The 12,433-nt window shown below is 39.7% G+C and overlaps 1 protein-coding gene and 1 pseudogene across 7 annotated transcripts in view; one reads left to right on the top strand and one right to left on the bottom strand.

The window, feature by feature from the left end:
- Positions 1-7,237: 7,237 nt before the first annotated feature.
- The window catches only part of ATRX (ATRX chromatin remodeler), a 285,985-nt gene continuing 280,789 nt past the window's right edge, over positions 7,238-12,433 (top strand). For all 7 annotated transcript variants that reach the window (XM_019955726.2, XM_019955722.2, XM_019955724.2 and 4 more), the window contains exon 1: positions 7,238-7,483. Coding sequence is in view for 6 of the 7 variants with exons in the window: in XM_019955722.2 (XP_019811281.1) it covers positions 7,464-7,483 (20 nt within the window). In the remaining variant the exon portion in view is untranslated. The remainder of the gene's footprint in view (positions 7,484-12,433) is intronic.
- The window catches only part of LOC109554747 (alpha-1,2-mannosyltransferase ALG9 pseudogene), a 38,204-nt pseudogene continuing 33,387 nt past the window's right edge, over positions 7,617-12,433 (bottom strand).

Raw genomic sequence — 12,433 nt, forward strand, 5'->3', positions numbered from 1 at the left:
TGTGGATCTTTCTCTTCCTCTCACTTTTGTGCATGCATGCTAGGTCACTTCAGTTGTGTCCAATTCTTTGCAACCCTATGGACTGTAGTCTGCCGGGCTCCTCTGTCCATGGAATTCTCCAGGCAAGAATACTGGAGTAGGTTGCTGTGTCCTCCTCCAGGGGATCTACCTGAGTGAGGGATCAAACCCATATCTCTTGTCTCCCGCATTGGCTGGCAGGTTCATCACCACTAGTGCTACCTGGGAGGCCCCCTCACTCTCCAACACAAGTATTAACATACAGCATTATGCAGCTTGCTTTTTTTTTTTTTTTTAAATTTAACAATATAACTAGAAAAAAATCACATGTATGCACATGTATATCTGTCTTTTTAAAAAAGTATTTTATTGTGGTTTAAAAAGCATAGAATATTAAATTTACCATTTTAAGTGTAGCATTCAGCAGTGTTGAGTATGCTTAGATTGTTGTGATCTCTAAGACTATTTAATCTTGAAAGACTGAAACATTATACCCATTAAAAACGAATGCCCCTCTCTCCCACCCATCTCCCCAATCCTTTCAATCAGTTTTCTACATTCTATTTATTTGATTTGACTATTTAAAATACTTCATATGGAACTTCCCTGGTGGTCCAGTGGTTAAGACTCCATGATTCCTCTGCAGGGGATGCTAGTTCAATCCCTGCTTGAGGAACTAAGATCCCACATGCCAAGTAGTATGGCAAAATAATGGAATGAAAAAAAGTTTTTAAATACTTCATATGAGTGGAATCACACAGTGTTTGACCTTTATGACTGACATTTTGCTTAGCATAATATCCTCAAGGTTCATCTATGCAGGGTATGAAAAAAATTTCCTTTTTAAGGCTTCATAATATTCCATTTTCTTTATCCATTCATGTGCCAATGTGCATTTGCATTGCTCACACCCCCTAACTAATGTGAATAATGCTACAGTGAATATCAGTGGGCATTTATCTGTTCAAGATCCTGTTGATTATTTTGAGTATATACCCAGAAGTGAAATTGTTGGATCATATGGTAATTCTCTTTTAAACTTTTTGAGGAACCTCCATATTGTTTTCAATAGCAGCTTCACCATTTTATATTTCCAGTAACAGTGCACAAGAAGGATCTTTATACCACATCCTTACCAGCATTTATTTTTTTTAAAGGAGTTTTGACTATACTTACAAAATTTTTTATTTATTTGTTTTCACCTGGTCTTTTAGTTTCAGCATGTGAGATCCAGTTCTCTGACTAAAAATTGAACCTGAGGCCCCTCCATTGGGAACACAGAGCCCTAGCCACTGTACCATCTGGGAAGTCCCTTGAATTTCTCTTATGATTAGTGGTGTTGAGCATGTTTTCATGTCTGTTGGCCATTTGTATATCTTCTTTAGAAAATTGCCTATTCAAGTCCTTTGTTGTTCATTTGCCAAGTTGTGTCTGACTCTTTGTGTCTCCATGGACTGCAGCATGCCAGGCTTTCTTGTCTCTCACCACCTCCTGGAGTTTGCCCAAGTTCATGTTCATTGCATCGGTGATGCCATCCAGCTACCTCATCCTTTATTGCCCTCTTCTTCTGCTTTCAATCTTTCCCAGCATCAAGGTCTTTTCGAATGAGTCAGCTGTTTGTATCAGATGGCCAAGGTATTGGAGCTTCAGCTTCAGCATCAGTCCTTCCAATGAGAATTCACGGTTGATTTCCTTTAAGATTGACTGGTTTGGTCTCCTTGCAGTCCAAGGGACTCTGAAGAGTCTTCTCCAACACCACAGTTCAGAAGCAGCAGTTCTTCGGTGCTCTGCCTTCTTTATGGTCCAGCTCTCACAACTGTACATGACTACTGGAAAGACCACAGCCTTGACTATATGGACCTTTGTCTGCCAAGTGATGTCTTTGCTTTTTAAACACACTGTCTAGGTTTGTCATAGCTTTCCTGCCAAGAAGCAGTCATCTCCTAATTTCATGGCTACAGTCACCATCTATAGCGATTTTAGAGCCCAAGAAGAGGAAATCTGTCACTGCTTCTACATTTTCCCCTTCTATTTGCCATGAAGAGATGGGGCTGGATGCCATGATCTTAGTTTTTTGTTTTTTTTTAATATTTAGTCTTATGCTGGCTTTTTCATTCTCCTCCTTCAGCCTCATCAGGAGGCTCTTTAGTTCCTCTTCACTTTCTGTTGTTAGAGTGGTATCATCTGTATATCTGAGTTTGTTGATGTTTCTCCTGGCAATCTTGATTCTAGCCTGTAACTCATCCAGCCCAGCATTTCTCATGATGTGCTCTGTGTATAAGTTAAATAAACAGGGTGACAATAAAAATAGTCTTGTTATACTCTTTTGTCAATCCTGAACCAGTTGTTCCATACAGGACTCAAATTGTTGCTTCTTGACCCACACACAGGTTTCACAGGAGACTGGTGAGATGGTCTGGTATTCCCATCTCTTTGTCTTTCACTTCTCTTCTTTTCTCAGCTATTTGTAAGGCCTCCTCAGACAACCACTTTGCCTTCTTGCATTTCTTATTTTGGGGGATGGTTTTGATCACTGCTTCCTGTACAGTGTTACAAACATTACATTAAAAGATGCTAGCCCCTTGGAAGAAAAGTTATGACAAGCCTAGACAGCATATTAAAAAGCAGAGACATTACTTTACTGACAAAGGTCCATCTAGTCAAAGCGATCAGGAGTCGTGTATGGATGTGAGAGTTGGACCATAAAGAAACCTGAGTGCCAAAGAATTGATGCTTTTGAATTGTGGTGTTGGAGAAGACTACTGAGAGTCCTTTGGACAGCAAAAAGATCAAACCAGTTCATCCTGAATGAAATCAGTCCTGAATATTCATTGGAAGGACTGATGCTGAAGCTGAAGCTCTAATACTTTGGCCATCTGATATGAAGAACTGATTCACTGGAAAATACCCTGATGCTTGGAAAGATTGAAGGCCGGAGGAGAAGGGGATAACAGAAGATGAGATGGTTGGATGGCATCACTGACATGAGTCTAAGCAAGCTCCAGGGGTTGATGATGGACAGGGGAGCCTGGCGTGCTGCAGTCCATGGAGTCTCAAAGAGTTGGACATGACTAAATGACTGAACTGAAATGATTCCTATCTCTTACTGAGAGTTTTCCACAGTTTGTTATGATCCACACAGTCAAAGGCTTTAGTGTAGTCAATGAAACAGAGGTAGATGATCCACACAAAGGCTTTAGTGTAGTCAATGAAACAGAGGTAGATGTTTTTCTGGCATTCCCTTGCTTTCTCTATGATTCAGTGAATGTTGGCAATTTGATCTCTGATTTATCTGTCTTTTCTAAAGCAAGGTTGGACATCTGAAAGTTCTCAGTCCACATAATGCTGAAGCCTAGCATGTAGGATTTTGAACATAACCTTACCAGCATGGGAGATGGGTCAACTGCCTGGTGGTTTGAACATTCTTTAGTACTGCCCTTCTTGGGAATTGAGATGAGGACTGCCTTTTCCAGTCTTGTGGCCACTGCTGGGTTTTTCAAATTTGCTGACATATTGAGTGTAGCACTTTGATAGTATCATCTTTTAGGATATTAAATGGCTCTGCTTGGATTACATTGCCTTCATTAGCTTTATTGATAGCGGTGCTTCCTAAGGCCCACTTGACTTCACACTCCAGAATGTCTGGCTCTGCGTGAGTGACCACACCATCATGGTTATACAGGTCATTAAGACTTTTTACCCTCTTAGCAAAATTTAAAGTATATAATACACTACCATTAACTATAGTCTTCTGAGGACTTAAAGTCTAATTCCCCAATCCCCCCTCAATAAAAAACCCACTAAATGTCCCTCTGGTCACATAAGTGCTACACAGCAATCCCAGGTAGTTGTGACTCAGAGAGCTGGGAACAATCAAAAGATTTGGTTGGCCAAAAGTGGATGAAAAAGAATATAAAAAGTTTAAAATGTTGACCATCTATAAAAAAAAAGATAAATTTGTGCATAGTGCTTCTTGTTTTTGCTCTACTTCCTGTACTGCTACATTTCCTCACATATTAAAAATGAAAGCATACATGTAGATGTGTCTAGCACATGCCCAACAGAGTAGAAATTTAATAAATGTGAGCTGCCCCAGCCCTGCCTTACCTCCTTCTCCTTTATTCAGTGGATGATGAGTACCTGCAAGTAATATTTAAGGTAGTTACATAACTTTGTAATCTCATCATAATGTCACTGTATCAATAAATTTCTTCCACCTTCACAAGTTCCAGTTAGAACAGAAAGGTACCAATCTGATTTATGTTATTTCTCATTTTGAATAGTAAAGATTAAAATGCACATAAATTACAACTCTGCTATAAGATCTCCACACTTTCAGGAATAAAACCGTTATGTGTGCCTGTGTGCTCAGTCACTCCATTGTGTCTGATTCTTTGCGACCCCATAGACTGTAGCCTGCCACGCTTCTCTGTCCATGGAATTTTCCAGGCAAGAATACTGGAGTGGGTTGCTTTTTCCTCCTCGATCCTTTGAACTTTTTAAATTTTTTATTTGTTGTTATTGTTTAGTTGTAAAAGTTCCTTACATATTCTGAATATTAAATCCTTATTGCATATAGGATTTGCAAATATTTTCTTCCATTCTGTAGGTTGTCATTTCACACTGTTGGTAGTTTCCTTTGATGTGAATAAATTTTAAAATCTGATATAGTCTTATTTATCTATTTTACTTGTATTGCTTGTGTTTTGCCGTCACATTTAAGAAATCAGTTGCTGAATCTAATGACCTGAAGCTTTCCCCCTACGTTTTCTTTTAAGAATTTTACAAGTTTAAGTCTTTAAGCCATTTTGAAGTAATCTTGTATACGTTTTAAGATAAGGGTACTACCTCACTTTTTGCTACTGGATATCTTATTTTCCCAACACCGTTTATTGAAGAGACTGTCCTTTCTTAGTTGTGTCTTTCTTAGTCTTGGCACCTTAATTGAAAATCATTTGGCCATACATGCAAGGGTTTATTTCTGGGCCTTCTTTTCTGTTCCATTTTCTATATATTTATACCAATACCATAGATGGGGAAACAGTGGAAACAGTGGCTGACTTTATTTTTCTGGGCTCCAAAATCACTGCAGATGGCGATTGCAGCAATGAAATTAAAAGATGCTTACTCCTTGGAAGGAAAGTTATGACCAACCTAGACAGCATACTCAAAAGCAGAGACATTACTTTGCCAACAAAGGTCCATCTAGTCAAGGCTATGGTTTTTCCAGTAGTCATGTATGGATGTGAGAGTTGGACTATAAAGAAAGCTGAGCACTGAAGAATTGATGCTTTTGAACTGTGGTGTTGGAGAAGACTCTTGAAAGTCCCTTGGATAGCAAGGAGATCCAACCAGTCCATTCTAAAGGAGATCAGTCCGTAGGACTGGAAAAGGTCAGTTTTCATTCCAATTCCATAAAAAGGCAATGTCAAAGAACGTTCAAACCACCACACAGTCACACGCGTCTCACATGCTAGCAAAGTAATGCTCAAAATTCCCCAAGCCAGGCTTCAACAGTTTGTGAACCAAGAACTTCCAGATGGTCAAGCTGGATTTAGAAAAGGCACAGAAACCAGAGATCAAATTGCCAACATCCTTTGGATCATAGAAAAAGCAATAGAATTCCAGAAAAACATTTCTTCTGCTTCACTGATGCTAAAGCCTTTGACTGTGTGGATCACAACAAACTGTGGAAAATTCTTAAAGAGATGGGAATACCAGATCACCTTACTTATCTCCTGAGAAATCTGTATGCAGGTCAAGAAGCTACAGTTAGAATCAAAAATGGAACAACGGGCTGGTTCCAAATTGGGAAAGGCCTATGCAAAGACTGTATGTTGTCATCTTGCTTATTTAACTTACATGCCGAGTACATCATGCGAAATGCCAGACTGGATGAGCCACAAGCTGGAATCAAGATTGCAGGCAGAAATATCAATAACCTCAGATATGCAGATGACATCACCTTTATGGGAGAAAGAGAAGAGGAACTAGGAGCCTCATCATGAAAGTGATACAGGAGAGTGAAAAAGTTGGCTTAAAACTCAACATTCCTAAAAAGAAGATTATGGCATCTAGTCCCATCGCTTCATGGCAAATAGATGGGAAAACAATCTAAACATTTTCTTGGGCCCCAAAATCACTGCAGATGGTGACTGCAGCCATGAAATTAAGAGATGCTTGCTCCTTGGGAAAAAAGTTATGACAAACCTAGACAGTATATTAAAAAGCAGAGACATTACTTTGACGACAAAGGTCCATCTAGTCCCAGCCATGGTTCTTCCAATAGTCATGTATGGATGTGAGAGTTGGAGTATACAAAAAGCTGAGTGCTGAAGAATTGATGCTTTTGAATTCTGGTGTTGGAGAAGGCTCTTGAAAGTCCCTTGGACTGCAAGGAGATTCAACCAGTCAATCCTAAAGGAAAACAGTCCTGAATATTCATTGGAAGGACTGGTGCTAAAGCTGAAGCTACAATACTTTGGCCATCTGATGCGAAAAACTGACCATTGAAAAAGACCCTGATGCTGGGTAAGATTGAAAGAAGGAGGAGAAAGGGACAACAGAGAATGAGATGGTTGGATGGCATCACAGATTTGATGGACATGAGTTTGAGTAAACTCCAGGAGTTGGTGATGGACAGGGAATCCTGCTGTGCTGCAGTCCATGGGGTCACACAGTAGGACACAACTGAACCACTGAACTGAACTGATAGTGCTGGGTGCTCAGACAATACCTAATCTGACTGTAATGCTGGAGACCCAGGTTCTATCCCTGCGTCAGGAGGATCCCCTGGAGAAGGATAAGGCAACCTACTCTAGTATTCTTGCCTAGAGAATTCCATCGACAGAGGTGACAGGCGGGCTCCAGTGCACGGGCTCGCAGAATCCCACATGACCCAGGGACTAACACACATAGTGTGGGTATATATTAAACGCTCAATAAACATATGTTGTTGTTATTGTTTTGTCAATATGTCAGGGAAAAGAGGATAGATTAAAAAGCATTTTCACAATAAAGTCAAAATACGTCACTAGCACTTTCAAGTCAATGGGACTGAATTAGACCCCCTTTGAAAAGGCGGAGGGGATCAAATGACGTAGACCCCCTTAGCAACAGGCCCCCAAAGAAGGTGAATTTCTGTAGCCAATAAGAATCTGCACTGCAGATAAGGCAGCCAATGGTCGACTCAAAGAGGAAGAGGGAGGACGCGCCAATTCTGGGCCTGAGCCTCGGCCCAACAAAATGGCGGCGGCGGCGGCGTCGCTTTGTTTCCGCGGCTCCTGCGGCGGTGGCAGCGGTGCCGGCCTTTGAGCTGTGGGGAGGATCCAGCGCCAGATCTAGTGACGACTAAGGGTCCGGTGCATTCTACCCTAATTGCGTGCCGGGGAGGGCAGAGTCGCGCCCTACGGTCGCTGAATCCTACAGGGCGTAGAAGCGAAAACATGACTGCTGAGCCCATGAGGTAAAACACAACTCCGTCTCACGGGTCCCAGCTGTCTCGGCCTACGCGTTTTCTGAACCTGGTGTTTGGGAAAAATTTGGCTTGGTGGGTTAGGCCTGTGTTTTGCTGAGCGGAAAGAGGCATCGTTTTCTCTTTAGGTGAGGAGGCTTCGGAAGTAGGCTCCAGCCCGGGGTTGGGGAGGGGGTAGGGGTTGACTGGGGGCGCGGCCTGGTTTGTCGGGCGCCTTCTCAAGCCTCTCCAAACCCGCGGAGCTTAGTTGAATTCCTCTGTTTATTCTTCGCTGCCTGTGGAACTGAAACCCCCAAGTGGGAGGCGGTTTTTGGTATCCTGATAATTCTTCCTAATCTTTGGGCCTAGAACCGCGTGGGGAAGAAGAGAGGGTAGGGGGTAGGCAGAAGAGGGGCGAGAGGTGGGAGGAGGGGGAGGGGCGGTGGGGAGGATGTGAGATCCTGGGAAGACTCAGTGGCATTTGTACTGCTGGAGACGGGAATACCCCAGCCTGGCGGAATTTTATGTTTTTCTGCAAACCCTGGGGACAAGCCCATTTTGTGGGGTGAATGGGTGGGTCTTGCCAGTGTTTCTTCTCTACTCCAGATCCTGAAGCGTAGCCCTGGATTTATCTCGGAGGTAAAGGTACTAACGCAGGGTTTTGTTTCCAGAGGACCCCAGTGTACTACTTTTTGTGTGGTCCAGCTTTAATGGGTGGTAAGGCAGTCATCAGATGTTTCTCCATTTTATGGGCAAATTTTGAGCAAAAATAATTAGGCCTTATTTTTGTTTATTTATTTATTCCAAGAGGGATGGGGAACACGTTAACTTGGTTTGATGGGAAATAAAATCTATTCCAAGGAAGCGGTGAGTGGCAGGTCACCTCTTAGTAATCAAGCACGTTTATTATAAGGTTGAGGCTGCTTTTCTCTTGTGCTTCTAATTTGGCTCTTGATAGTGTCTAAAAATATGGATTGTTAATATGGAATGTATACCACTTTTACACAAGTGAATGGGTTGCATTTCAGGCAGGTTGATATTTGACTTTTCATCCCTTGTGAATACAGTAATTTTTTTACTGTTGTATTCTTGGCTCCTAATGGCAAGGTAAAATTACAGGGAGCATAGACCAGAAGTTCATATGTAGTTGGCAAAATGTGATTTTGAGTAACTATTAGGATCGTATATATTTATGTATGTGTATATAAATGTGTGTGTGTGTATCCACCATCTTAATAGTATACAGGTATGTATGTATTTATTTCCTTGGTGGCTCAGACGGCAAAGCATCTGCCTACAATGCAGGAGACCTGGGTTTGATCCCTGGGTCGGGAAGATCCTCTGGAGAAGGAAATGGCAACCCACTCCAGTACTCTTGCCTGGAAATCCCATGGATGGAGGAGCCTGATAGGCTATAGTCCATGGGGTCGCAAAGAGTCGGACACGACTGAGCGACTTCACTTTATTTTTTTATGTATGTTTTTGGGCTTCCCAGGTGGCGCTAGTTGTAAAGAACCTGTCTGCTAATGCAGGAGACATAAGAGACGCTGGTTCAATCCCTGGATGAGGAAGATCCCCTGGAGGAGGGCATGGCAACCCACTCCAGTATTCTTGCCTGGAGAATCCCATGGACAGAGGAGCCTGGTGGGCTACAGTCCAGAGGGTCGCAAGAGTGGGACACGACTAAAGCCACTTAGCACACACACATGCATGTATGTTTTTAGAGCATTTTAGCTAGTGTATAGAATTTGGGAATGAACCTATGATACTTATATGTCTATTTTCTGCATTAAAAAGTAGTAGATGGAAGATGTTTTCCTTCCTTTGAGGGGAAAAAATGGACTTTAGTTCTCAGATTATAGATCCCTAGTTGTGTAAAGATTGTGGCTTTGTTTTCTGACTTTGTGTTCATTGTTTTGAGTGCAGTAAGCCTTTATTTAATTGATATTGGGCACATTAGAGGTACCCAGTACAACTTGTTGGCTAGTTATTATCAGGTGCCCATGTTGCTCTACATGAAGGGTGTACCTTACAGTTAAATATGATCTTTAGATTTTACTAAATCTCAGAAAGTCTGCATTTAAAACTGTAGATTGAACTTGGATTTTCTCCCTTTCTTTTAGGGTGAACAAATTAATTATGTATAAACATTCTGAATAGAACTAGTTTATGCGAGGGTCAGTTTTTCTTACGGGCCTTGAATTTTTGTATATATTGGTGTAAGAATAATAATCATAACTAAAATTGAGTGCTTATTGTTGACCTCTACCTTTGTAATTTTAATTAATTTTCAAAACAGCTCTATGGAATAAGTACTTGGTGTTCCCCATTTTACAGATGAGAAAAGTGAGGCATAGAGAGAGCAAAGAAATTGATCAGTTATATAAATTGTAATTGATGGAGCTGGAATTGAACCGAGTCTTGACTCCAGAGCTTATGTTCTTAACCACAAGACATTAATACCTCCTTGAGCTACCAGAAAAAAACGTGATTATGACCATTTTAATTTAGTTCAAGTATTACAATGGAAGAAGTTCATGTTAGCTGCTATTGTCATTTGTTGTAGGTCTTTGAATTTGTAGGTGTTTATAATATTTTGCCTTTTATGTTCATATGAGATAGTAAGATAACAGAAACATTTATTTTCAGGAGAATCTTAAGCTATGTGAAAACCCCCTTGCAAAGAATACATATAATAGATATAAAGAATTAATTTTAAAAAGTGTGATGCTCTCTGATTATTTACTATGAAAGAGATCCAAGTGGGTGTCAGAACTGTCTCAGTATGAAGTGTTATTCATCTTAAGTCGTAATCATAGGTGAAGGATAATCTGACAGGTAATGCTTGAGTGAGTTAAATCCACAATACTACTCTTTAAAAAAAAATCTTTTATTATAGTTGATTTACAATGTTGTGTTAGTTTCAGATGTACAGGAAAGTGAATCATTTATACATATATTCACTCTTTTTTAAAAATTATTTTCCCATATCAGCCATTACAGAGAATTGAGTAGAGTTCCCTGTTCCTTAACAGCAGGTTCTTATTAGTTATCTATTTTATATCTTAAATCATTCTTGATTTTCTTCTATGTGAGGCAGAAATAATATGAACAATTCTATACGTTGTCATTAATGTTATTTTAGGGAATTGTTCTGGATTTTTTCTTTATCAGATCCTCTGGCATTTAAAAATAGGAGCAAAGATTAGTTTCTGATTTTTACTTACATTTTATAAGTAGGAACATTTCTGGGATTCTGTGGTGAAAAAATAGCCAAAAGGCAAAAGGGAGGAACATGAATGGGTGATTTGGCTAAATTTTATGTTGGCCCTGTGTTCCTCCATTCAATACTGGGGATTTCAGTCTGTGGTTGGTTGAATCCCAGGATGTAGAACTGAGGATATGGAGGGCTGACTATGGGACTTGAGCATCTTCAGATTTTGGTATCTATGGTGGATCTTGGAACCAAGATACCCTGTGTGGATACCGAAGGACAAATATACACTGAAAAATCAGTGGCTCAGTTTTTAAAGTTTTTGTTACTGTTTTTAAAGAATTTTTTGTTGTTTTTGTTTTCAATAAGATTGTTTCTTCATTTTTTTGGCCTGAAAGATCAGCCTCTGATTGACAGATAAACTTTCATTTATTCTCATGTAAAGATCTTAGAGATTTGATGGACTTGTCATTCTGAACCGTGTGGCAATTTCTTACTTGAAAAGCTGAAAGCAGTATAACTAGTCATTGGTCTTAAATTTTAAAAAGTAGACATTGTCTAAATTGAGAGATGTTGAGAAAATGACTTAGAAAGTCTCTGTTATTGTGTTAGTCTACAATCAGTTGCATACTAGCCTAATTTTTGAAAAATGTTATCTGAAATATGTGCATTCCCACTGTGTGGAAAGCATTAAGCCAGGCCTGTGGCAGGGGAGTACATGCAAATTTTATAAAGGGTTTAAACAATTTTTTAAATTAATTTTTTATGACGTATAGTTGCTTTACAATGTTGTGTTAGTTTCTAAGTGAATCAGTTATACATATATCCACTCTTTTTAAGATTTCTTTCCTATTTAGGTCACCATAGAGCATTGAGTAGTGTTCCCTGTGCTAATGAAAAGTATTGTAAATGTTATGTTTGTTATGTTATTGCTGAGGGTGAAAAGAAAGACATTTTTTATTTTAATTGTGCTCAGACCACTTCCCATTATTGGCACTTCTTGGCATAGTTGATCATGAGCTTTCAGTTTTATATTTAATTTCTAGAGATAAGGTAAGTGTAATACTTAAAGGTATTTGTAGATAGATTTAGGTATGTGAAATACATTTTTTGGTAAGAAATTGTATTTATGTGCCTATTTCACTTTTGAAATCTGAATAAGCTTACAGATTGGGTGACAGAATACAGGCAGTTCTTGGATTTGCATGAAGTCTATTTTCTCCAGACCTTGAATGTTCTCTTGGCAGAAGCTGTTCAGATGGGTTAAGCTATGGGAAATGAAATATAGATCTTCCTTTAGGAATGCTGAATATAACAGGGCAGTAAAAGGAGTGTCTAAGTAGGATCTCTCTGCACATGGTCATAACAGCAGTTCTTACAAAACAATAGACTAAAAGCTCTTTGGGGATCTTTGTTAATTTTTAAGTGTTTTAGGAGTATAAAGAGTTCCTGAGACTAGAACTGCTGGTTGTGGAGGAATGAATGCTTAACTCTGAGCCAAACCTAGGTTTTCTAGTTGCAGCTCTATTGCTTAGCTGATTGTAAACAAATCATGTATCCTTTCTAGGCCTCTGCTTTGTCATTTGCAGAATGAATTTGTACTAGATGGTCCATAAGTTATTAAAAGTCCTATTTATGTTAGTGTCTATCATTTTTTGACTTTGCCTTTTTTGGGGGTAGGGAGAAGTGATGAAGGAAAATATCTTTCTTGAATTTGTTTGCCTTAAAACTTATGGTTTTAAGATGCA

Source organism: Bos indicus, chromosome X (assembly GCF_029378745.1).
Source record: "Bos indicus isolate NIAB-ARS_2022 breed Sahiwal x Tharparkar chromosome X, NIAB-ARS_B.indTharparkar_mat_pri_1.0, whole genome shotgun sequence".
NCBI lineage: Eukaryota > Metazoa > Chordata > Mammalia > Artiodactyla > Bovidae > Bos > Bos indicus.